The 27,659-nt window shown below is 42.9% G+C and overlaps 1 protein-coding gene across 1 annotated transcript in view; it reads right to left on the reverse strand.

Annotated features, from left to right (window-relative positions):
• Window positions 1–27,659, reverse strand: part of LOC112254142 (kinesin heavy chain-like) — a 126,124-nt gene that overhangs the window by 93,122 nt on the left and 5,343 nt on the right. Inside the window, exons 2-4 of the mRNA XM_042324177.1 lie at window positions 6,663–6,750; window positions 4,266–4,339; window positions 3,087–3,191 (exon numbers count right to left, since the gene is read on the reverse strand). Coding sequence (XP_042180111.1) covers window positions 3,087–3,191; window positions 4,266–4,339; window positions 6,663–6,750 — 267 coding nt within the window. The remainder of the gene's footprint in view (window positions 1–3,086; window positions 3,192–4,265; window positions 4,340–6,662; window positions 6,751–27,659) is intronic.

The following is a 27,659-nucleotide window of genomic DNA, read 5'->3' on the forward strand; positions in this document are numbered from 1 at the left end:
GGTGATGCAGTAGACTGGTTTGGTCCAGATGTTTATGCTTTAAGTAGATATTGATGTTTGGGATGTTTTATAGCACATTGTGCACCATGCATATTCATCAACAGTAACTCCAGTGATTATAGAGCGCTATAGCTATGATGGATTCAGACACACAGTTTTCAGTTATGGTGAGATGGTGCAATAGCCTGGTCCAGTGATCTGTCTAAAGCACATCTTTACCAGACTACTGGTGCAGACACATTCACATTTACAGTGATTACAGAGGGTCATGGTGGATTCTGACATCACACTCTCATGTATGGTGAGCTGGTGCAGTAGCCTGGTACAGTGATATGTATGCTATGGCAGGACAGTAATATCCAGAATAGCCGCAATACTGGCCCAAACACAGCAACTCCAGTGATTATAGTGGGCTATAGCTATGGTTGATTAAGACAATACACAGGTCTCAGTTATGGAAAGGTGGTGCAGTAGTCTGGTGCAGATCTATGTTTATTGCTCGGCAAAATAGCCAGAAGAGCGTAGGGACATAGTAGAGACACATTCACAGTGTCTACAGTAATTCCAGAGGGCCACTGTGGATTGAGGCATCACACTATCAATTATGGTGAGTTAGATGGTGCCATATAGTGGAGGCTGCTGAGGGGAGAACAGCTCATAATAATGCCTGGAATGTAGTAAATGGAATGGTATCAAACGTGGTTTCCATGTGGTTGATACAATTCCATTGACTCCATTCCTCAGAAGCCTCCACTGGTTCCCGAGTGTGGTCGGGTCCCAGATGTGCTTTAGCTAACTCCTCTGAACTATTGGAGCATGAAAATAATAACCATAGGAGTTGTCTGGAGCACATAAACTCATAGAAAAAAGTGCAACCTAGAACCTAAAAGGGTTCTTCGGCTCTCCATATCAGAGAACCCTTTTTAGTTCCAGGTAGAACCCTTCTGGAAACAAAAAGGGTTATCTCATGAACCCTTTCGGGAACCCTTTTTTTAAAGAATGTGGAGATGTGGGACACCACCATGTCTACTGGTACAGAACATGTTGTTACTACAGAGCAGAGGTTCATGATGGAAGACATCACACAGTTCTCAGGTATGGTGAGCTGGCGTGGTCGTCTAGTACAGAAGTATGTTTTAGTTTATCCAACTTCTTGAGTCCCCGGACTATCGTGGTCATGAGCGTCATGTTTAAGGGGTGTGCTCATCCCCAGTGCCACTATCTTGATTGTGGAGGAGGTGGTTCTTATGGCAAGGATGACCTAGACGACTGACACATCCTAATAATAACCATAGGAGTTTTCTAGAGCACATAGAGCAGTGGAGGCTCCTCAGTGGAAGGGAAGGACCATCCTCCTCAGTGAATTTCATTTTTTTAAAATAGTGAAACATTAAAAAAGCTATCCTTTTTAGATAAAACTATACTAAATATATTCACATGTCACCAAATGATTTATTAAAACACACTGTTTGTTTTGCAATGAAGGTCTACAGTAGCCTCAGCAGCACTCTGTAGGGTAACACCATTGTGTAGCCAGGGGACAACTAGCTTATGTCATCCTCTGGGTACATTGACTTCAATACAAAACCTAGGAGGCTCATGGTTCTCCCCCCTTCCATAGACTTCCATAGTAATTATGACAACTTCCGGAGGATGTCCTCCAATTTACCAGAGCTCTTGCAGCATGAACTGACATGTTGTCCACCCAATCAAAGGATCAGAGAATGAATCTAGTATTGAAAGCATAATCTACAGCTAGCAAGCACTGTAAGTGCATAAAATGTTGTCAGTAGTTGTCTCAAAGAGAGAGAGAGAGAAAATAGTTAAACAGTTTTGAACAAATTAATTTCTTTAAAAATGAAGGAGAAGCAAGAGAGAGAGAGAGAGAGTGAGAGAGAGAGCTATAATTTAGTCATTTTACTTTCACTTTCACTTACTTAGCTAGCAAATGCAGATAGCTAGTTTAGCCAACTCAAACGCCCGGCTCAAACAGAGGGATGCTATGAATATGAAACCCTGGAACTCATCCAAGTCCAGGTAAGCTTTCGGTTCTACTAATGTATTGCCACCGGGTCCCGCCGGGTGTAACTGCTAAATTGCTTACTGACTGTACACTGTACTGCATGATTGTAGCAGATTTACCAACGCGTTAGTTCTATTAGCTAGGTTGACTATGACGTTACTTTAGCTAATGTGGTGACAACGATGTAGACTGTGTGTAGCGGCTATGATATGGTTTGGCTTGGAAAGGTTTTTTCACCTGGTCACATACAGCTGATGTGTTGTGCATTGAAGTCCACAAGCGGAGGAAAAAGGTAAGAGGAGGAGAGCGCGTAGATGCGAGAAGGAATACAATGGGCTGCTATGAAAGTGAACAGTGTTTGCATGTGATTCACTCCACCAATTCTGTTGAAAACGTTTCTTAAACAGAAGCAAACATACCTGAATTGTCCAATAGAAACTGTCATTTGCAACTGTTGGACTAATGATGTCTGTCACCTCAAATTTTTGCAACAACCTCATGATGAGTATAGGTAAAATTTGAGTATTATGTAGTAGTCCAAATATATCCATGTTACATTGAACTGGGTGAATGGAATATGAATGACAGTTATCCAATATGCTGTAATAGAAGTAAGGTCAAAAAAAGTCCTCCCTCATCTTAAACAGCACTGACCGACACTGACATAGAGATCTGGTACCCCCCTGAGCAACTGGTGCAGAAAATGTTGTCACTACAGACCAGAGGGTCATGGGGGAATACAGACATCACACTGTTCTCAGTACTGGTGAGATGGTGCAGTAGTCTGGTCCAGTAATCTGTATCCTATGGTGTGATACAAATAGGCAGAAGATTTGGCTAAAGGACATTCAGATCTAGGACACCAGACAGTGTTTTTGGAGACATCATCAACTAGATAGATGTTGAGATAAAACAGGCGGCAAGACAAAATTTAAAAAGGCAGAGCAATTTTCAAAGTGAGGTCCAGAGGGGCAATGTGTGGTCCGGAGTCGGCTGCACTACCACTTGACCAGACTATGGGACTATTGGTGCAGACAGACAGTGTTGTCAACAGAGTACAGACCTTGATGTGGAACTCAAGGTTTTCATCCATTGCGAATATGTGATTGAAGATGTCCTCTGCAATTCTAGGGATGATCCCCATCCCATGAGGGTCATGCAGCTTGCCCTGAAAGAAGACAGAAGGGATGTGGGAAAAGAAGATGAGACGTCAGAGAAGACGAGCGGAAGAATGGATAAGAGAAAAACACTTGGGGGAGGTCACTTGGCAGAGGTTAAAGGAGAGTAAAAGACTAGGGGGAGTTAGAGGGGAGAGGGGGAGGAAAACATTGTGAAAGGAAGCGGAAAAGAAGGATGAACAGGGGACAGGAACTTAACTTGGAGGAGAGTCCGATGATATTTAGAGGAGAGGAGAGGAGACAAGACGGTAAATAATTTAAAGCAAGGGGACTTCAACTACTGGAGTGTACAATGATTTATGCCAGTTAGTGTTTTTTTAACCACTCAACTAATCATCAATCCATTGATTAGTTCTGATGGATTCTAGGTTCTGACTCCTAAAATTTGGAATAGGGTTAATTATCAGGTATCCTGTTGAAATATTGAGTGCTATGGTTTAGAGGGTCGACACCAGAAGTTATTGGTTATCTGTAGGAGGAAGGTATATGGTGGGTGCAATTAAGCTTGGAATGTACTGAGTGTAGGGAAAACGCTCACACGTGGCAGGCATTGATGAGGGGAGAGAGCCATAGATTAATGATGAAGGGGGTCGAGGTCAGGTCACGTTAAGGGAGAAGGAACAGTTTATTGCCCTATCTCTTAGTTTCCTGCCTAGAAACGAAGATACAATGTTTAGCGAGAAGGAGGAGACTCCACCCAATGTATATGGTATGTATACCACCACCGGTGGAACCATGTCTTTGTCGGTTCAGCTGTTCGACCCTTTGGGATGAAAAAACTTGGTTTGAGCTTACATAGTGTCCGCCGAGTTCTTACTCTGGTTAATTAGAACCTAACAGTTCGATAAGGTGTGCTTTCCTGGGCTGGAACAAAATCGTGCAACCGGCAGGGTACTACCCGAGGACTGCAGCTGAGAATCACTGGTTTATATCACTCTACATAAAGAACGCTCCAGTCTACGTCCCAAACTGGACAAAAGTAGTGCACTTTATAGGGGATAGGGTGCCATTTAGGATACAAGCCAAGTCTAGTCTCTGTGGTGATGTGGTCTACGAAAACATACCTCCATGGTGTGTGTTTTTCCAGAGGAGGTCTGTCCATAGGCGAAGATGGTGCCATTGTATCCCCCGAGTACATCTAGAGACAGGAGAATACAGTACGTTCAAAAGAACAGCACATCTATAAAGTAGGAAAGATACAGGACAATGGACAATAGATGTTAGATATACTGTAACAACATATCTAGATGCAGGGGAACAATAGACAGAAGGCAGGAGGCAGGGAAGGAGGAGAAGGAATGACAGTTAGGCCTATACAGCAACAGCACATTTTGTTAGGAGATAGGAGACAGGAGGCAGAATGCAGGAGAACAGAGACAGAATAAGGAGACAGGAGTAGGGAGAGGATGCTAGACATAAGACAACAGCCTCCTCATTCAGCCCATAGCAACAAGACACTGCACCAACAAAGATTGCCCACCTACAGAACAACACACACACATACGTGCTCACACACACACGCACACGCACGACCACACACCCACACCTACAGAGAGCACAATACAGCAAGCACTAACAAGCACCACAACCTCTGTTTTGTCAGTCAGTGGGCAGAAAGTCAAACATACATACCAACTACCAGGCTAGGAGCCGGAGGGAACCATAACTTCTTTCATCCTATACCATTTCATTTCACACTCCTTTTATCTTTCCTTATTTCTGTTGCTTTCCCTCTCTCTCTGTCTCTCTACATCTGTCTCTCTCTCTCTCTCTCTTTCTTTCTTTGTAAGCTATTCTAGTCATGCTGGAGCGAGCCGAACCGAACCGTGACATAAACATGTAATTCAAGACACATGGAAGCTGTCTCTGAGAGGAGAGGAGGAGAAGGACGATAAGAGGCCAGAGCCAGAGAGACAATTAGGCCAGTGCAGCTGGGAGGGAGAGAGAGAGAGAGAGAGAGAGAGAAAGAGAGAGAGAGATCCAATTATCTCTGTACTGCAGACACACTGAGTTAGACCAGCTCTATGGCATCTCTTTCACTCTGTTCTCCCTTCCTTTCCTTTCTTCCTTGTCTACAGTATGTTTCACACCTCTCTTATTTTCCTTTCCTCTCATCCTTTCTTTTTGTTCTCCCCTCTCTTCTTTATTACTACACTTGATTTCCTATGCTACGCTCTGGCTGTGTTCTCATCTGTTTTCTCTATTTCTCTTTCTTCTGACAGTGCTGTTCTTTCCCTTTCATTAATCTGTCCCAGGCTCAATCACAGGCAGACAGCATAGCACTCGTTTGTCATGTTAGACAACGGGATTGAAATCTGCAATCTACACTGTCTCTCTATGCATGTGGGAAAGGAGAGGGAAGGCTGGACAGCAAGATGACAGAGAGGGGAGAGAGAGATACAGAGAGAGTGAGAGAGAGAGCGTGCAAGGAGGAGAGAAAGAGCAAAGGAGAGACTGAGAGCAAGATAGATAGCTCAAATGTTTTATTCAAGATAAGCTTGCACATTATTGTTACTTTAATTTCTTTTCATCAGGGCCTAAATAATACTGGAATTAAATTTCAGAAACAGAAAGTGCATGCAATGAATGGTCTATCAGCTATCAGTTGTTCTATCAGCTACGGTCTGCTCTGGACTTACCTTTGACGATATCTTTGGGACAAGTGTTGTACATACACTACCGTTCAAAAGTTTGGGGTCACTCAGAAATGTCCTTTTTTTTGTCCATTAAAATAGCATTAAATTGTTCAGAAATACAGTGTAGACATTGTTAATGTTGTAAATGACTATTGTAGCTGGAAACGGCAGATTTTGAATGGAATCTCTACATAGGTGTACAGTGGCCCAATTAGAGTGTCTAGTTTGAGGAACAGATGCCTCACAAGACCTCAACTGGCAACTTCATTAAATACTACCCGCAAAACACCAGTCTCAACGTCAACAGTGAAGAGGCGACTCTGGGATGCTGGCCTTCCAGGCAGAGTTGCAAAGAAAAAGCCATATATCAGACTGGCCAATAAAAATAAAATATTAAGATGGGCAAAATAACACAGACACTGGACAGAGGAACTCTGCCTTGAAGGCCAGCATCCCGGAGTTGCCTCTTTACTGTTGACGTTGAGACTACACACTCTAATGTTCTTGTCCTCTTGCTCAGTTATGCACAGTGGCCTCCCACTCCTCTTTCTATTCTGGTTAGGGACAGGGTGCGCTGTTCTGTGAAGGGAGTAGTACACAGCGTTGTACGAGATCTTCAGTTTCTTGGCAATTTCTCGCATGCAATAGCCTTCATTTCTCAGAACAATAATAGACTGACGAGTTTCAGAAGAAAGGTCTTTGTTTCTGGCCATTTTGAGCCTGTAATCGAACCCACAAATACTGAGGAGAGAGAGAGAGAGAGAGAGACGGATGGACGGACGGACGGACAGACAGGCAGACAGACAGACAGAGGCTGGCACTCACCTTTGACTATCTGTTTGGCGCAGGTGTTGTACACCTGTTCCTGTGTTGTGTTGGTGGGGAACACCCGGTCAAACACATAGGACTTCCCCTGTGGAGTCAAGACACACAGTTCCTGGGTCAGTCAATACATCAAAACAAACACACAGACAAACACCGTCTCTGGCTCTGGATGCATCTCAAAAGGCACCCTATTCCCTGAACAGAAAACATGCACTACTTTTGACCCAATTCCCTATATATTACACTACTTCCCTATGTATTACACTATCATAGGGCTCTGGTAAAAGTAGTACACTATATAGGGAATAGTGTGCATACAGAGACAAACACAGCCCTTAACACGGTCCATGAGAATGTTGCCGCAGGGAATGGGGGCCTATTGGTAGATGTACACTTTGGATGTTGTATCAATACACCCACTCATTACAAAGATACAAACGTCCATGTTAACAATTGCCGGAGAGGAAGGAAACCGCTCAGGGATTTCACCATGAATCCAATGGTGACTTTAAAACAGTTACAAAGTGTAATGGCTGTGATAGGAGAAAACTGAGGATGGATCAACAACCTTATAGTTACTCCCCAATATTAACCTAATTGACAGTGAACTGAATGAAGCCTGTAACAGAATACACATGCATCCTGTTTTCAACAAGGCATTAAACTAATTTTGCAAAAAATGTGGCAAAGCAATTAACATTTTGTCCTGAATACAAAGTGTTATATTTGGGGCACTCTTCATATTTTCAAGCATAGTGGTGACTGCATCGTGTTATGGGTATACTTGCAATCGTTAAGGACTGGAGAGTTTTTCAGGATAAAAAAATTAACAGAATGGAGCTAATAAGCACAGACAACATCCTAAAGGAAAACCTGGTTCAGTCTGCTTTCCAGACAATGGGACATTAATTCAACTTTCTGCAGGACAATAACCTAAAACACATGGCCAAAATGGGCAAATGTTACACAGTCTTCACTGACATTTTCAACCTCTTTCTGACCCAATCTCTAATACCTGCATGCTTCAAGAAAACCATCTTAGTTCCTGTGCCTAAGAATGCCAAGGTAATCTGTCTAAATCAAAAAGAAAGGAGGATCAAGGCACTCTTCATATAAATAATTAAAATGCCTTTATTTGTATGGCATGTTCAATAGAAACAGAGTTCACCAGGTGCAAACACGCTTTCCATTAGGCCTGATTACCGTTGGGCACGGGTCCAAAGGATGTGCTCCACACAGAGCAGAACCCTGCACTGAGCAGAAAAACAAAACATGTTGGCCTTCACCAGGGGCTTGTAAAATTAAATTAAAAGCTTTTATGATATAATGAGGATCAAAAACATCCCAATTGCTTTGCTAAAATGTTTGTTATCCTGATCTCCCTCCTTAAAGCTAATCTACTATGTTGTTTTGTTCTGTTCTGCTGCAGATACATGACAATTCGGATGTTCAAAACATAAGAACACTAAGCTCAGTTGGGACTGTGTCAGTACACTCATAGAAAAAAATTGTTACAAAAGGGTGCTTTGGCTGTCCCCATAGGGAGGACCCTTTTTGGTTCCAGGTAGAACTCTCTGTGGAAAGGGGTCTACATGGAACCCAAAAGGGTTCTACCTAGAATCAAAAAGGGTTGTTCTAAGGGTTCTGCTAAGGAGACAGCAGAATAACCCTTCTGGTTCTAGATAGCAACAACAACAACAAATCTAAGAATGTACATACACTGTATACATGTGTTTGTGTGTGTGTTTGCGTGCGTGCGTGTGTGTGTGTGTATTTGTGTGTTGCATGTGAAACACATCAGGCCTCCCTTTCTTCAACAGCTTCCAATCTGTTGTTAGCGTGAGAGTGGGGGAGTGGGGGGAGAGCTAGCTATGAGAGAGGTTCTGGGCTATAGGGAAAAACAAAGAGAAGGGTAGAAAAGGAGGAGAAGACAGGCCAGATGGGAGATGGGAGGGAGGGAGGGGCGGTGGTATGGAGGGGTGGAGATGGAGAGACACTGCAGTGAAAATCTCCATAATGAAACAGACCTTAGTCACTGGCCAGCCCTCCCTCCATCCCTCCCCCTGTCACTCCATCCCTCCCCTCCTCCCCTGCTGTTAGCCAGCACAAATTGAGTAATTAAGTCCATCTAGCCTCACATTTCCTCCTATATTCTCGCTTTCTCCTCCCCTCTACTCCTACAAGTTCCTCTCCTCTCCTTTACCCTCTCCTCCTTTCTCATCTTCTTCCTCTCTCATTCCCTCTCCTTTCCTCCTCATCCTCTCCCCTTGCATCATACCTCCCCTAATTTCTTCACCTCCCTTCTTAGCACTCTGTGAAGATTGGCTAGGCACATATTTTCCATAAAACTATATTTAGAATCATGCACTTCACTGAATTAAACATGTTTAACAGTTGTGACACAAGAGCCTGAAATGTTGATATTCTCTTCGGAGTTGCTCGGCGTTCCATTCTGGAACATGTTCCTGTTCTATTCTGGTGTTGTTCTGAGCTGTAATGGGCCTAAAGACTGAATCTGCTTCCCAAATGGCACCTTATACATACTGTCCTACTTTTGACCTGAGCCCTATAGGTCAAAAGTAGTGAACTATATAAGAAATATGGTGCCATTTTGGATGCAGACAATATCCACTGACTCATTGGCTTTAAACTCAGATTCAGGTAGTTCTACAAGTATTCTTAGGATGTTCAGTTATTAATTTCTGCAGCAGACAGGGAAATCATATACAGTGTGTAGAGAAGATAATTTCCTGAGGTCCTACTATGACCTAGTTGAAGTATTTTTTGTACTTCCCATTTAAACTGAAAAGGTTTTCAAGTGTTACAATTTTACCGCCGGTCAATATCTACTGACTAGCTTTAAGATTTCAGTTATACATTTTTGCTGCAGACAGGGAAAATACACAGTATTCTGATTTGACATAGTTGAATAGGTAATAGACTCCATGTTTTTCATCATCTAACCTGGGTTTAAAAGAACTGAAACCGTTTTTAATTGTCACAAATAAACCTCCGAGCTGGCCAGGTGAAAACAAGCTTTCCATTAGGTCTGATTACCATTGGGTACAGTTCCAAAGGATGTGCTCCACACAGAGCAGAACGCTGCACCTAGCAGAACAACTGCAAATGTGTTGGGGCTTGTGAATGACATGAAATGCTTATATGATGTAATGAGGATCAAACATCCCCATTGCTTTGCTAAGCCGTTTCTTATTCTGATATCTCTGCTTAAAGCTAATCTGCTATTTTGTTTTGTTCTGTTCAGCATACATGTGCTATATACGTTTCTCCATTATGTGTGTGTGTGTGTGTGTGTTTTTTTTGTGTGTGCTTGTGGGTTGCATGTGAAATACAGCAGGCCAAGGCCTCCCTTCCCGCAATCTGTTGTTAGCGTGAGAGTTGGGGAGTGGGGGAAAACTATAGGGGAAACAAAGAGAAGGGTGTGACAGGGGAAGGAGGGAGGAAGGGAAGGGGGAGAAAGAGAGAGCGAGAGAGAGCAGCTGAATGTAAATGGAGGTCTGGCAGGGAGAAATGGGCTAAGCTTTGGGGACCATCAGAGCTCTGCTGCTCTGCTCTCTCTAACCAGACAGAGGCCTTGGTGCATGTGTGTGTGTGTGTGTGTGTGTGTGTGTGTGTGTGTGTGTGTGTGTGTGTGTGTGTGTGTGTGTGTGTGTGTGTGTGTGTGTGTGTGTGTGTGTGTGTGTGTGTGTGTGTGTGTGTGTGCACGCTAGACTCAGGGGTGGGCAACTCCCGTCATCAGGGGCCTGATTGGTGTCACACTTTTTCCCCATCACTAGCAAACACAGCAGCTAGAGGGTTGGGCGTGGTGGGTTTAACGGGGGCAGCAGCTACATAGCCACGGAATTTGCTTTAAAGCTTCCTTTTCACACTCTACTACCTTCCCTCTCATCTATCTCTCGCTTCTCTCGCTTTGCATGTCAATGCATCACTGGCTACATATTGTGGGTTGGTAAAAAAAAAAAAAAAAAAAACACAGATTGATAAATAAGGCTTTGGGATTTGGTGATACATGCATGTGTTTTTCCCTCCCACTTGACTTGACTCTCTGCTGTGGCCGGGGGAAAAGAGATTGTCTCCTCTCCTCCTCTCAGAGGTATGAAGGGCCCTACACATGGGACGTTTGTGTGTGTGTCACACGGGATGGCCTGCTTACACCGGATGCAGCCTGCTCTCAGGGCAGGTCTCTGGGCAGCTATAGACTGCTCTGGACACAGAATCTACATGGTTCTGGGCTGCTGGCTCCCTACAGCTAAACCACAAACAGACAGATAACAACATCATTCAACTCCCCATCAACAATGGCAGGCACAAGAATACATTACATGAAAATAATACATTTACAGAAGGGTCAAATAAACTCTCTCTCTCTAGAAAATGCCTGTTAAACTGCTGCACAATCCGTGGATACCATCAGGCTCTCTAAATAGGAGGCATATTTATACACCATGGTTACAAATTACAATAGAGACATAGAGAATGCAAATTCTGCAGAAAAAAAACAAATAAAATAAAAAAACAAAGGAAATACTTGGGTTTATCTTTCAAATCAAGCAGAGAAATGGTAAGGTTCTCTTTGTTCCTGGATCGATTTTCTCAATTTGAGTCAGGAGAGGAGAGCTAAGCTAGAGAAGAGAGAGAGAGTAGTCAAAAGGAGAGAACAGCTAAAGAGAAGAATATTTCCCTTGGTTCCCTAACTCTGCAGTGAGGAGAGAGTGGGCGAGAGAGAGATGGAGTGAAGGGATAGAGAGAGGGAGAGGGAAGAGAATCCCTGGGAAGTGACTAATCCAGGGGAACAAATGCCACCTAGCCCCCACGAAAGAGATTGTCATGGTCCCCTCGAGAGCAGACACACACAGAGAGGGTAAGAGAGGACGAAAGAGAGTGAGGAGAGGTAAGAGAGGACGAAAGAGAGTGAGGAGTGAGAGAGAGACAGAGGGAGCGAGGGGGGGGGTGAGAGACGGGAGAGGGTGAAAGAGAGAGAGAGAGATGGAGACCTGCAAGAGCAAAGGAGTAGAGCCTAAGCGAGCCCATTTCTCATTTTAAATGCCAGTTCAAGCCTTGATACAGCCATGAGTGAGAAAGACAGGCATGTCAGATGATGGAAGTGCACCTAGAGTTTTACTGTACAGTCTTCCAGTGATGTGCACATTACCATGGATGGGTTTAGCCGACAGACACTACAGCCGACACACAAGTACACAGACAATCAAAGTTAACAAAAAAATGTGTTTAAATCCACTTGAATTACATACATTCAAATACATGTAATTAATCAACCACAACCTTAGGGGAGAGCTTAATTTTAACCCCTCAAACTAAGAGTCTGTGTCCTGATGTTACACCTTTTCCACCCTGAAGTGTTACCTTGCACAGTTACTGACATGTATTTGAAAGTGGGGTAGAGAGTCAGGACTCGGGACACATCCAGAGACTCTACCCACTGGGCAGAAACTGTTTGAACGTAACATATTCTGAATTGGAATTTAAGTGGAAAATACTTTGGATTTGAAAAAAGTATCAACATAAACTGCTGTTGAGGGTGAAACTTCAACCACAGGTAACCAATTTTCAACATTGACAAACCTTGTATGATATATTTTGAATTTATACCTTTTGAAGAAATATCCACATCAAGAAAAAAACTACAGGCTGGTCAACACCTATTACTGGAGAGTTGATCTAAACTTCTACAGCTACCCTTTGGTCTCCCATCCAGGGTTTTAACCAAGCCAGGCCCTACTCAGCATAGACATTTGTCACCGACTGTTACCAATGTGCTATTGTGAGTGTAATTGTTGAGAAATCTCCACTTAATAGATTCACTGTTGCTATCAAAGTCATTTGAGAAGGTAGGTTTGATATGGATATATTATTGAGTTAATTCGGAAAACGCTAACTAATTAAATAAACTTTTCCCATGGTGCCCCAAATTCTTAATGAGTTAATAATTGTTACATTATTAATGTAATCTACCAATGATTAAACGTAGTAGGTACAGTTGAAGTCGGAAGTTTACATACACTTAGGTTGGAGTCATTAAAACTCATTTTTCAACCACCACAAATTTCCAGATTTCTCCATTTAGCCAAGGAAGAGTGCTCTTTTGGCTAGGTTTGGATTTGATTTTCTTTAGGAAGCCATTTATTGTAGTCTGGATCAGTTAATTCCCTTAATTGCGTTTTCAAATAATTGAATTCACTCTTAGGTATTCTTAATTGATCTGACTTTCTAACAGTAGAGAGGTTAAACCTGCTCTTAGAAAGCTTTCTATCCATAAGTGTCAGATTGTGATCAGTAATTATTCAGTAATCTTGCTCTGATTTGATTTCCTGAGTGTCCCAGAGATAAAATGTAGAATAGTTTTGTTTGATCAAATCCATTTCTATATTCAAATTTAGCAACTTTGAACCCCTGCAGTCTCTAGATGACTATTATTTATTTAATCAACTATGTTTAATTGTTACCCAATTAAATTAATAACAGTCATCAGATTCATGAAAGTAAAGTCACATATTGGAGCCCTTGTGTGAGGAATCTAAAACAAAATTAAGCCTTACTGTTGAACAGTCTATATGAATTGTGCAGCAAATTACGTTATACACCAATAGAGCTGTAGGTAGGATTATCGTTGAGAGTGAGTGATTCCTTTTGACTAAGATACTAGAAAGATTGCCTCCGGTGTTGTATACACGACAAAGGGTCAGAGTGAGTAGACTCACCAATTATTAATTCCTAGAGCTAGGAAATATGGACCAGCCGATTAAGGAAATTTGAGAAAATATATTTGTATGGCCAAAGCAAAGTATTTATATCTCTGTCTCTCACGATTCACGAGCGAGCACTCGGCTAGTATTAACTCCTAGAGCTAGGACATATGGGTCAGCCGATAAAGGAAATTTGAGAAAATATATTAGTTTGGCCGAAGCAAAGTATTATATCTCTGTCTATCACGCTTTAGAAGCGTGAGTATACACAGTGAATATTTCTTTATGTTATTGTGTGTTTTTTCGGTAACAATACTAGTAAGAAATGCAGATTGGGTTGAATGTGAGACGTCGTTAGTAAACCCCTGGTCCCGTATTGAAGGGGACCTTGTTTGTGCTTGAAAGTTAACATTCTTGTGCAAGAACGGCTAGCTTTGCATTAGATGCTAAGCTAACAAATAGAGATCAGCCATTTTCCTTTGTTCACAGCGAACTCCCACGCGTTGTGGGAATCCAGTGTCATTTCAGGTTTCAGCGTGAAATCCTATGCCTTGGCCGACGGAAGTCCCGCCTCTGCTGAAATTCTTTGGAATTCAGCTCTCTGGGGTAAGTGACCCCTTGTGCTGAAGAGTCAACAGTATTTTTTTTTGGCCCAATGTGAGGGCCAATGTCTTCTCACATTTGTAACAACTGGTTACACTTTAATAATATCCAACCAATCTCAATTGGATGTCATTGTCTCATTCGATTTAACAAGGAAGTTAAATTGCCAAACAAACCAAACAAACCAGGTCAATTTCTCAGATAACGACCAAATTAATTTGTTCCAACCAATGAGACATTGTTGTTCTGATTAAAGAAGCAATAAAACTGGCCTTCTTTAGACTAGTTGAGAATCTGGTGAATCAGCATTTGTGGGTTCGATTACAGGTTCAAAATGGTCAGAAACAAAGACCTTTCTTCTGAAGCTCATCAGTCTATTCTTGTTCTGAGAAATGAAGGCCATTCCATGCGACAAATTGCCAAGAAACTGAAGATCTCGTACAACGCTGTGTACTACTCCCTTCACAGTACAGCGCAAACTGGCTCGAACCAGAATAGAAAGAGGAGTGGGAGGCCCCGGTGCACAACTGAGCAAGAGGACAAGTACATTAGAGTGTCTAGTTTGAGAAACAGACGCCTCACAAGTCCTCAACTGGCAGCTTTATTAGTACCTGCAAAACACCAGTCTCAACGTCAACAGTGAAGAGGCGACTCTGTGATGCAGGAACAGGAACTCGATTTAACCAAAAATAAATATGATGAAGTCCATGTCAAACTAGATAAATCTGACGAATTACCTAAAAGCAGGAGCACGCAACTTGAATACATGCGTGCAGTTTTGATGAACGTTACTCATAGCAATAATGTTCTAGTCCAAATGTTGCAGACCAAAGAAGATCAATTAATGAACACAATGACAAAGTTGGATGACAAAACAGCTGAACTCATTGAAGTCGCTGACCAAATGATTGATGAGAGAACCCAGGTGAGAAAGATGGAAAAATGTATCTCCATGCAAGCGGAGGAAATCTCATCACTGAATCTCTCACTCCGCACTCAAGACCTCTACCTGCAAACCATGACAGATAAGTATGAAATCGAATGGAGCAAGTGCGACACCCACGTGTCTAAAATAAGTACTCTGTGCGCCCAAGTAGACTCTGCGATGCAGCAGAATACCACCCTTAGGCACCATCTGGAGGAATTCCAGAACAGTCATGTGCTACAGCGTGACTAATCAACCAAGCAACCAAGCTCACAACCAGTGCTCGTTACACAAAGGAGTGAAGACGACAGAAGGTTTTAGACTTTTACCTCTCTCAGGTGTCCCTCAGTCTTCTCCTCTTGGCCATTCGGCACAGAGTAATATGGCACTTCCTTGCAATCAAAGCCAAAGCTTGGCTTCTCCTCTTGGCCTTTCGGCCCACAATTCCCCAGAGGATGAAGCCAACCCTCTCTGCGCACTTGGCACAGAACGCCTTGACAAAATCTCCAAGGGTAACAAAGGGTTCAATGACGATGCTCTCTAGAAGCTCTGCTAAGAGACGTACAAAAGTGCAAACAATTTGAGCAAAGAGGAAAAAGGTGAGTCACCATGACTAGTTGTGGATTTCCCGGACAATCAGCCAACCGGATTGACTATTATTTTCATGATTTCGATCATGCAGTCTCTGTGAGTGAGCAACTTCCCTCCTCCGTGGAGTCATGGAATACTGTAGCTAGGATTAACTTCCCTTGTCCTTCAGACACTTCTGCAAGCACCGCGGCCATCTCAGGAAACATAGCATCAACGTGAAGAGTGGAATCTGCTTCCGATGATACATTTTCCCGATTTGAGAGAGACTGAAACCCCTTTCTATAGGAATAACGGCATCAGTCCCGCCACTGATCTGATGACTCCCACTGGTGAAACACTGTGCGATATAGCGGAAATATATCCTCATCTCAGTTTGCAGGTACTGGAATGGTTACCACACACAGACGCTGTGGTGACTGGCAGGCCACCAGGAGATTTGGTTGAAAGGTGACAGCCAATCGACTAACAAAGTGGCTGCTGACAATTTGTACAAAGGGTCCGACCTTTTCGTTGGTGCCTTGGAATCCAACATCAACCACTGGTGGGGAGTCCCGAGACAGAAATGGGGGAGAATACTAGCCTAGACCTATGATGAATGTGTGGGGGGAAAGACTACGTGCAGCACTGTACAAGGCACTATCCTAAGCAACACACTGCTAAGTAGGATTGCCCTAAATATGACATTAGACAAAATGCCATGATAGAGTGATTTAGCCAAGACCGTGGACATATATAGAATATAGTCCATTAGATGATTAAGGTATATCTTTTGTTTGTATTTTAATTCATTTTTGTTTAATTTGATTTGACACTTAGGAAGTGATAGAGCCACAAACAACTTCCCCATACAACCACTAGTTAGTGCCACAACGCCACTCATTTGGGAAAGAAATGTAATGATGAGTGAGTGTTGTGCGTTATTAACGTCTGTCTATGTTACTGCCTAGATCCACCAGCCTGGACAACTGAATGACGGTCAATAACACAATAGAAAAATCTATATACAGTGTGTGCAAATGTAGTAAGATTAGGGAGGTAAGGCAATAAATAGGCCATAGTGGTGAAATAATTACAATTTAGCAATTAAACACTGGAGTGATAGAAAGTACAGAAGATGAATGTGCAAGTAGAGATACTGGGGTGCAAAGGAGGGAAAAAAACAATAAGGGGATGAGGTAGTTGGGTGTGCTACTTCATGTCCAAGATGACGTAGCAGTGCAGAAGTGGTTTGTAGTCCTCTCGTGTACTTTTGTATTTTTAGTCTTTTTTTGTATATATTTCAATTTATTTTCAATCTCTTTCCATTTTTACATTCAATATACCTTCCAGTAACCCGCCTCACCCAATGTGACACGGATCTGCAATTATTTTTTTAGACCTTATAGCCAGAACCTCCATGAGAAGCTAGCCAGCTAATTAGCTACTAGCTATTTAGTCATTGTTAGCCACTGCTGGCGGCCTTTCCTTCTGCACAGACACCAGCCATTTTTTTAGCCTGGATAATACTCACCAGCATCGGACTGTTTTCTCCACTACAATGCCGGATTCCTGCCATAAACCCTGGAGCATTATTCCTGATCATCACAGCTTGCTAGCTGCCACCGAGTGACGCAGCCCCGAAGCTAGCCCTGAGCCAGGCCCACCTCCCGGCCTACTCTGTGATCCCCCGGCTACTCCGCCGATGCCTTCCGGACTCTACCCCAACATGGCTAGAATCCACCACTCCACCGGATCCTTGTCGTAAGCTCTGGACCTGTGCATCAGATCATCGCTGCTACCGAATGGCTATAGTGACTAACGCCCCTGCCCCGAAGCTAGCACCAGATAGCCGCGAGCCAGGCGCATCTCCCGGCTAGCAAACGAAATGACTACAACTACAATTACCTCTTTCGCTGTCTGGTCTGGACCCTTTGTTGACACAGCACCCCGCCGTACCACCACGACTGATCTGCCGACTTAACTCTATCCGCTGTAACCGGCCTTCGCCGGACGTCGGAGCAGACGCTTCTACTTACCCCAGCCTGATAACTTTAAACGCTGTGTCTCCCATGTGCAAGCGTAGTAACAACTAACAACTACTCCATCTATTGCTGTTCACTGGACCCTATGATCACTTGGCTACATAACCGATGCCTGCTGGACTGTTCATTAATCATGGGACTCCATTTTGTTTATTTATCTCTCAGCCCCAACTAAGGCCCTGTGGGTAGTTAACCAACCCTCTCTGCCCATTCATCACCATTTTACCTGTTGTTATTGTCTTAGCTGATTAGCTGTTGTCTTACCCGTTGTTGCCTTAGCTAGCTCTCCCAATCAACACCTGTGATTGCTTTATGCCTCGCTTTATGTCTCTCCAAAATGTCAATATGCCTTGCACACTGTTGTTTAGGATAGTTATTATTGTCTTAGTTTACTGCGGAACCTCAAGTCCCACTCAAGATACCTCCTTTGTCCCACCTCCCACACATGTGATGACCTCACCCAGCATAACTAGCCAGTCCAGAGATGAACCCTCTCTTATCATCACTCGGTACCTGGGTTTACCTCCACTGTACCCGCAACCCACCATACCCATGTCTGTACATGATGCCCTCAATCTATTCTATCACAACCAGAAATCTGCTCCTTTTATTCTCTGTCCCCAACGCACTAGACGGCCAGTTTTGATAGCCTTTAGCCGTACCCTCATCCTACTCCTCCTCTGTTCCTCGGGTGATGTGGAGGTTAACCCAGGCCCCGCGTGTCCCCAAGCACTCTCATTTGTTGACTTCTGTAACCAAAAAAAGCCTTGGTTTCATGCATGTTAACATCAGAAGCCTCCTCCCTAAGTTTGTTATACTCACTGCTTTAGCACACTCTGCCAACCTTGATGTCCTTGCCATGTCTGAATCCTGGCTAAGGAAGGCCACCAAAAATTCCGACATTTCCATTCCCAACTACAGCATTTTCTGTCAAGATAGAACTGCCAAAGGGGGAGGAAGCCTGCAAAGTTCTGTCATTCTTTCCAGGTCTATGCCCAAACAGTTCGAGCTTCTAATATTAAAAATGAATCTCTCCAGAAATAAGTCTTTCTCTGTTTCCGCCTGTTATAGACCTCCCTCAGCTCCCAGCTATGCCCTGGACACCATATGTGAATTGATTGCACCCCATCTATCTTCAGAGTTCGTTCTGCTAGGTGACCTTAACTGGGATATGCTTAACACCCCGGCAGTCCTACAATCTAAGCTAGGTGTCTTCAATCTCACACAAATTATCAAGCAACCCACCAGGTACAACTCGAAATCCATAAACATGGGCACCCTCATAGATATTATCCTGACCAACTTGCCCTCCAAATACACCTCTGCTGTTTTCAATCAGGGTCTCAGTGATCACTGCCTCGTTGCCTGCATCTGTAATAGGTCAGCGGTCAAACGACCTCCACTTATCACTGTCAAACGCTCCCTGAAACACTTCAGCGAACAGGCCTTTCTAATCGACCTGGCCGGGGTATCCTGGAAGGATATTGATCTCATCCCGTCAGTAGTTAAATGCCTTCCTCACCATCTTAAATAAGCATGCCCCATTCAAGATATTTAGAACCAGGAACATATATAGCCCTTGATTCTTTCCAGACCTGACTGCCCTTAACCAACACAAAAACATCCTATGGTGTTCTGCATAAGCATCGAACAGCCCCCGTGATATGCAACTTTTCAGGGAAGATAGAAACCAATATACACAGGCAGTTAGAAAAGCCAAGGCTAGATTTTTCAAGCAGAAAATTGCTTCCTGCAACACAAACTCAAAAAAGTTCTGGGACACTGTAAAGTCCATGGAGAATAAGAACACCTCCTCCCAGCTGCCCACTGCACTGAGGATAGGAAACATTGTCACCACCGATAAATCCACCATAATTTGAGAATTTCAATAAGCATTTTTCTGCGGCTGGCCATGCTTTCCACCTGGCTACCCCTACCCCGGTCAACAGCACTGCACACCCCACAGCAACAAAATAGCCTCCCATACCCTACTCAATAAATTGGATGCAGTCTATCACAGTGCCATCCATTTTGTCACCAAAGCCCCATATACTACCCACCACTGCGACCTGTACGCTCTCGTTGGCTGGCCCTCGCTTCATATTCATCGCCAAACCCACTGGCTCCAGGTCATCTACAAGGCCCTGCTAGGTAAAGTCCCCCCTTATCTCAGCTCGCTGGTCACCATAGCAGCACCCACCTGTAGCACGCACTCCAGCAGATATATATCTCTCTGGTCACCCCCAAAATCAATTCTTCCTTTGGCCGCCTCTCCTTCCAGTTCTCTGCTGCCAATGACTGGAACGAACTACAAAAATCTCTGAAACTGGAAACACTTATCTCCCTCACTAGCTTTAAGCACCAGCTGTCAGAGCAGCTCACAGATTACTGCTCCTGTACCTAGCCCATCTACAATTTAGCCCAAACAACTACCTCTCCCCCTACTGTATTTATTTACTTATTTATTTTGCTCCTTTGTACCCCATTATTTCTATCTCTACTTTGCACATTCTTCCACGGCAAATCTACCATTCCAGTGTTTCACTTGCTATATTGTATTTACTTCGCCACCATGGCATTTATTTTGCCTTTACCTTCCTTATCTCATCTCATTTGCTCACATTGTATATAGACTTATTTTTCTACTGTATTATTATTGACTGTATATTTGTTTTACTCCATGTGTAACTCTGTGTTGTTGTATGTGTCGAACTGCTTTGCTTTATCTTGGCCAGGTTGCAAATGTAAATGAGAAATTGTTCTCAACTTGCCTACCTGGTTAAATAAAGCTGAAATAAATTATAAAATAAAAGCCAATCTCTTGCTCTTGGCTAGAGCTCCAAGCCCTTTTATATTGGATCAACAAGATCAGATTAAAGCAGAAAATATACATTCTATGTGGTAGCTACAGTTTACAAGCACGGAGAAGCCAAACCTACAGAAAATCTCTGTTTGTGAACACACTGGCCCTGTATTTGCTAGCTAGAGAGATCTAATCTAGCCAACCTCTTGCTCTTATCCAGAAATCCAAGCCCTTCTATAATGGATCATCGACACTAGCCTAGCCTGGAATCCAAGTGTAATACCCCTCAATTGTTTCAATGAAGTGTGTTGATATAGCCTGGAATCCCAACTAAATATATCTTTGTTTCACTATTATACTGTTTCACTACACTGAAATAATATAATAGTGGGCAATACAAACTGATACTCAGGATTCCAAGCTACATTAACACAGATTGCAGCAGCAGGAAAAAAAATGGATAGCGAGCTACAGATGGGATAGGCCACACTTTTCATGCATGGATAGACCAAACCGACATCAGAAGCTAACAAGCTGTATCATATTATACCATTAATGTAAGCCCCATTTGTGACTACAGTACATATGGTGGTTGATCATAAATCATACCAGAACAAGACAGTGAGGGTAAATAAATGTGCTACAACCATATTCACCCCATAGTGAGTGAGTGAGTGAGTGAGTGAGTGAGTGAGTGAGTGAGTGAGTGAGTGAGTGAGTGTGTGTGTGTGTGTGTGTGTGTGTTATAATCAATAGTGTTACATCAACATTAATATGCTAATGCCGCCAGCTAAATGTGTTGGAACAGAATATCGTAATCTTTGAAATTTACACAGAGCCCTAGTTGAGTGAGCAGTATTATATTCATTAAAGGTGAACACTGTTACACAGAATCACTTTCATAAAAGAACGAGGCAGATAATTAAATTAACCAGAAATTGAGGGAGCAATAGAGAAAAGGAGGAGAGAGGGAGGGATAAAGAGAAGGAGGAGAGGTAGAAAAAAAGAGAGAAATAGGCTACCGCGTTGTTGTTGCCAAGAAGCAAAGCATCTCAAGAGATCTCAAACATTAGGAAAGATTTAATTCAGAAACAGATTTAATTCAGCCAGCCCGAAGATATAGTATCTCCCACTTTAACTACATTTGGTAAAGGATTTGATTATTAGGCAAGAGGAACATCAAGGAAGAGGAGAAGAGCGTTAGGGAAAGAGGGAAGGAGAGGAGGTTAAGAGGAAATGGGTGACCGCGTTGTTCTTGTCAAGAAGCTAAGAATCTCAAAAGGAATCTGAAACATCAGGACATAAACAGATTGAATTCCGCCTACAGATAGGGATTTGCTTCAGTCTGCAGTAAAGGATTTGCTTATTAGGCAAGGGGAACATCCAGAACAAGGAGGAGAGAGGGAGGGATAGAGAGGAGGAGGAGTGGTAAAAAAGAGTGAGAAATACTGGGTTGTTGTTGTTGCCAAGAAGCTTAAAGCCGGTGTACGCTACAAGATTTTGGCCCCGATTTAGCTGTCCCAGACAAGTTTTTGAGATCGGAGTCAAAATCCCCATGTTGTTGACTAATCGGGGCGCTCGGCCAACCACCGATGCTTGTTTAATGTGAACGGGTCAGAGACGCAATCTGAGGGCTATCGATCTCGTCTTTGAGCAGTACCAGATGTCCCGATATTTTCAAACATGCTTGATTTAATCTGCAATGCTCTTGTAGTGTGAGATGTGCAACGACAAGTTTTGAGAACGGTGATGACCAATAGCCAATGAGAGCTCGCCAGAGAAGAAACCAGTGAGATGATTACATTGTATCACATCACACATAACGTGTAGACTCTCAGGAAGGAGCGATGACTACTCCTAGTATGCTTTTGTACTTGCCTTTAAACTAAGCCAAAGTGCCAAATCGTTACAGCTCTGAAGTTCACAAGCAATGTTATTCAATTCAAAATGTTGGCTAGATGTTTCAACTCGGCAAGCGTGAAAGTCTGACGGAAAACATTTGAGGCTGCTTTGAGCAGAGCTCGCTGTAGCCATGTTAAATCTAATCACATCATCACATCATTGTTTTCGCGAGACAACATGGTATCTAGAATCCTCAAGACCAAGTGAAGAATCGCGTGTGACCGTCTCTGCCACATCGTTTAGTGTGAGCACCACTACGTTGGTAAGACAAAAGAACAACAGGAAAGACGGTTGTTTAATGTGAGAGGATTAGTGATGTTAGGATTTTGACAATCGTGCAGTGTACATCTGGCTTAAGCCATGCATCTCAGGGGTGATCTCAAACATTGAGACAGAAAGAGAATGACCCAATTCCGCCTGCAGATACTCATCTGACTCATGTTCCACTATCAGTTCTTCTGAGTCCAGGGGTGTGTGTATGCATCACATCATGCACATGTGTGTGCATGTGCTCTGATATGGATATTTAAGCTAGATGCCCTCAGAGGACACCACAGACAGACAGGGAATGATGTATTTTTATTTTTTATTTTTCACCTTTATTTAACCAGGTAGGCTAGTTGAGAACAAGTTCTCATTTGCAACTGCGACCTGGCCAAGATAAAGCATAGCAGTGTGAACAGACAGCACAGAGTTACACATGGAGTAAACAATTAACAAGTCAATAACACAGTAGAAAAAAAAGGGGAGTCTATATACATGTAAGGGTTCCCCTTGGCATAACCAGACATCAGAACAGAGTTGTGACATAAAAGAGAGAAATGGGCACAAGAAATACCCCCAGAAAGAACAGTCTTATGGAGCATACTTATTTTTAGCCCAAATTGCATGCAAATTGAAATTATGTTCATTATCCGTAGCTTATGCCTGCCCATACCATAACCCCACTTCCGCCATGGGGCACTCTGTTCACCACATTGACATCAGCAAACCGCTCGCCCACAAGACGCCATACACACTGTCAGACATCAGTTGAAACCGTGATTCATCCGTGAAGAGCACACTTCTCCAGCGTGCCAGTGTCCATCGAAAGTAAACATTTGCCAACTGAAGGCGGCTACAACAGAAAAACTGCAGTCAGGTCAAGACTCTGGTGAGGACGACGAGCACGCAGATGAGCTTCCCTGAGACAGTTTTTGACAGTTTGTGCAGAAATTCTTTGGTTGAGCAAACCCAGCACACCCAGTTTAATCAGCTGTCCGGTTGGCTGGACTCAGATGATCCCGCATGCTAACTAACAGGTACAGTATATATATATATATATAAGTAATTAAAATGGGATTCGCTGGGAGAATGTGTCCTCTTATCAAATGTATAAATATATATATATATATTATATGCATTTGATAAGAGGACACATTCTCCCAGGGACTCCCATTTTAATTACATGACTCCAGGTTTGGGAATTACATGACTCCAGGTTTGGGAATTACATGACTCCAGGTTTGGGAACCACCGTACTACTAACATCTCTCTCTGCTTGCTTCCTCTCTTTTTGTCTCCTTTGCCTCCTACATTGCAGCCTGTCTCACCACTGTCGCTCTCACTACTCTCTGTAATGAGAATTTCAGATTACAGCTACTGCCGAGGTCAGGCTCCATTTAACATTAGCTTCTAACTTCAACCTTCTAGTTAGCTAGTTCTACCTAGCTAGCTGGCTAACAGTAGCCAGAGCCCTTGAGCTAACTAGCTAACATTAACTAGCTATCCACCTGACTGAAATATCAGCGACTATTTACCAGTTGTACATTCATTCTCCAAGAGTCAGGTTTTTTTTGTTTGTGTGTTGAAACGGCAGGAGTCGAGCGTGAGTAAAGGTGAGTAAACACTATTTCACAAATAAAAAGGTGAGTTTACCCTCCACTACATCACTGAGCATAGCCAACCTGTGTATTTTCCCTAGTGGCACGCACTGTTGAGTTTTGGCCACATTAGAGAAAAATGCAGTGTTTTTGTCTGACAGTAATACTATACTACACTATTATATTCGGTTCTGTTATGTAGAATATTATCATTATGTGATCTTGATCTTGGTTCAGCTTTAAACTAACTTTAGATCACCATTCGAGCACCATTCGCCAGAGTAGCCTGCAGCCTGCAGTAGAGCAGAGTAGAGCAGAGACTGTGTAAAATAAAGAATAAAGGAAAGGGAAAGGGGATTACCTAGTCAGTTGTACAACTGAATGCCTTCAACTGAAATGTGTCTTCCGCATTTAACCCAACCCCTCTGAATCAAAGAGGTGCAAGGGGCAGCCTTAAACGGCATCCACGTCTTCGGATGACCAGAACGTGATCCGCACATGTCAGAAGCGTCAGGATCTTTAGTCCGGGGATCTGCAGCCACTCCATTATCTCTATGGGTACACCAATCTCTGAGGGTACTCTTCTCCCCTAGTCGTTAGTAGCATGCACCTAATAATTAATGAGCTTTTCCCTTTGAGCCTCTCTCTCTATGTACAGTATCTGAGACCGTTCTCTCTCTCTGTCTCGCTTCCTCAATCTCTTTTTCTTTCTCCTTTTGTCTTCTCTCTCTCTCTTATTAACGACAGCCTTTCCCTTCAATGTTCTCTCGCTCTCTCTCTCTCCATCCCTCCCTCCCTCCCCACTTGTGGTAATTATAGTTCTGTTCTGTCCTGCTTGGAGCAGTGAGTGAGAATGGCAGTGAACCGTGACAGGATGGATGTCGCTATGTCCTAATTAAAAACTATTGACACATCTCCTCTCTAGTTAAACAGATGCTTAAGTGATAATGCCTTCATCTCGGGACAGCAAACCGTGTCAATATATCCACCAAACACCAGCTTCGAGGGTATTATCACTTTTATACAACGGGTTACCAACATATTAAAATAATGATTGACATATTTTCATTAGAAACATTATTTATTCATACTATTTCATCGTTCCATGAGCTATAGAAGGTACAAGCTCTCTCTGTGGTGTAGCTCATTGACATTCAGATCGGTTGCTGGTGTTTGCATGGGCATGACATTAGAAATAAATTCACATTTCTGAAGCAATGGGAGAGAATTATTGTATTATTGAGCTACAGTCAGGTCCAAAATTATTGCCCCCTTTGATAAAAATGAGCAAAGAAGACTGTATAAAATAAATGATACAAATACTGAGCTATATTGTATGCAAATGTTATACTAGTACAATTGCTCAGACAAATAGACTTTGTTGAACAAGTAATACTTAAAATCTAAAAAAGAAGGGTCAAAATGATTGTCACCACTGTTTTCAATGTTCCACAAAATTCCCATTGCGAGGTTAACAGCACCGAGCCTTTTTCTAAAATGTTTCATGAGATTGGAGAACACATTGGGAGGGATCTTGACCATTCCTCCACACAGAATCTTTCCAGATCCTTGATATCCTTCATCTGGCTTATAGACTGTCCGGACACTGAGATGGTCATTGCAAAAGTATCATGTTGTGGTCAATTAAACATTTCTTTGTGGAGTTTGATGTGTGTTAGGGGTTATTGTCTTGCTGGAAGATCCACTTGCAACCAAGTTTCAGCCTCCTGGCAGAGGCAACATAGCCTCGTACAAATCTTGCGAGCTTACATTCTATTTTGCTACACGGATACATTTAAATTATAATTCTACATGGTAAATGTAGTATACTATAATTGCAGCAACCTCAAGTGCCATAGGTATAGCTGCTCAAATACAATTAACTGTGAAATAACCAGCCAACCAGATATGCAGGGTGAGCCTACCACCCCGGAGCCCAGGACCATCCTCCCATCTCGTGCCTGGTGATGGCACTCAGCTGGGGAATAGGGAAACAGGTCCAGGAGGCGCAACAGTCCCAGCCGAACCCTGGGGGGGTGCCCAGATAACCAAATGTTTGTGCCTGACGCTGTCCACTTCGTGGTCCTTGATTAGACCCATTCCTCCAGGCTTGCCTGCCACTCAGGCTCCCATCAGACCCTGGCCTTCGTATTTTGGTGACCTACTATGGTTCCGGAAGTCGCTGCATTTGTCGCTGCGGAGGGTAAAAATACTAGTATGTAAGCCAGTGGCATACAAAGAGAAATATAGAAGTAAGCTATATGTAAGCCACTGGATAAACGTAGCCTGTGAAGAAAAACTAAAATCGAAAAACCCTGAGCCTTCCACTTAGGGACAAGGATTGAGCAGCCAGCAAGGTGAACTGAAAAACTCTTCAGTAACATTCACTGGCAAGGTTTGCAATTTCACGTGGTTTTAGGAAGCTACTTGTCTTCATCCCCCATCAGGCCTTGTGTAGCCTATGTGAGATAATGATGGCAACAACAGCTACAGCAATCACAAACCAATTCCAACCAAACCAAATCAATTCAAGAAACTATTCAATAAATGGACACAAAATCGAAACGCTACCTCCCACTGTAATTCAAGGCCATGATAATACCAAGGAGAGCTGCTGTCTGAGCATGAGCTATGTTGAATGCTTGTGGCAAGCCATTGCGTGAAAAAGTTGTGTGTCACGCTACGACCCAATGCTAACCAAAACACAGACGTTCTTTTGTGTGTGTGTGTGTTTGAGCGTGTGCATGCATCTGTCTCTGTGTGCATGTATGCTTCTGTCTGTGTGTGTGTGACACACACCACGTTGTTTTCATTTTTTTTATTCCTTTATTTCAACAAGGAACACAGACTGAGACCAAGGCCTCTTTTACAGCTGGGCCCTGCGTATACATGTTTACACATACAGTTTAGGTACAATGATTAAGAAACTACACAAGACAAACAAAACCATCACAGATAACATAAAAAAATACAGCAACAGATTACATTTACACACAGGTTATTCTACTAACAGCACATGAACTTGCATTACCTGAAACAGTTACAAGCAATACAAAAATAAAAATCCTCCAATAAATATTTAAAATGGTCGACAGGGGGACAAGAGTCTCAAGTTTAAGTTTAGTCTGCAGGCGTTTCCATAGGCAAGGAGCATAACAGGAAATGGCAGCCATACCCAACTCTGTGGAAAACACATGGGCCTCAAGTGTAATTCATGCTTGAGACCTGGTTTTAGGAATTATAATTATAATATTGATGAGTGATGATAAATAAGAAGGTAGCTTATTCAGAAGTGCTTTATAGACAAACACGAGAGCATGTGGTCTAGTCTCACGGACAGCGAAGTCCAACCCACATTTTGATATAAAACACAATGGTGAGTTCTGTAGCTAGCACCTGTAATAAACCTAAGTGCGCAATGATAAGTAGCGATTTAAGTGTTGATACCGTAGCATGCATGTAAATAATATTCCCATAATCTATAACAGACAAAAAAGTAGCTTGCTTCTATTTGTAGAGGACAAACATGTCCTGTTTCTATAACAAGAACACTCAGATACCCAAG

This window comes from Oncorhynchus tshawytscha, linkage group LG07 (assembly GCF_018296145.1).
Source record: "Oncorhynchus tshawytscha isolate Ot180627B linkage group LG07, Otsh_v2.0, whole genome shotgun sequence".
NCBI classification, from domain to species: Eukaryota; Metazoa; Chordata; class Actinopteri; order Salmoniformes; family Salmonidae; genus Oncorhynchus; species Oncorhynchus tshawytscha.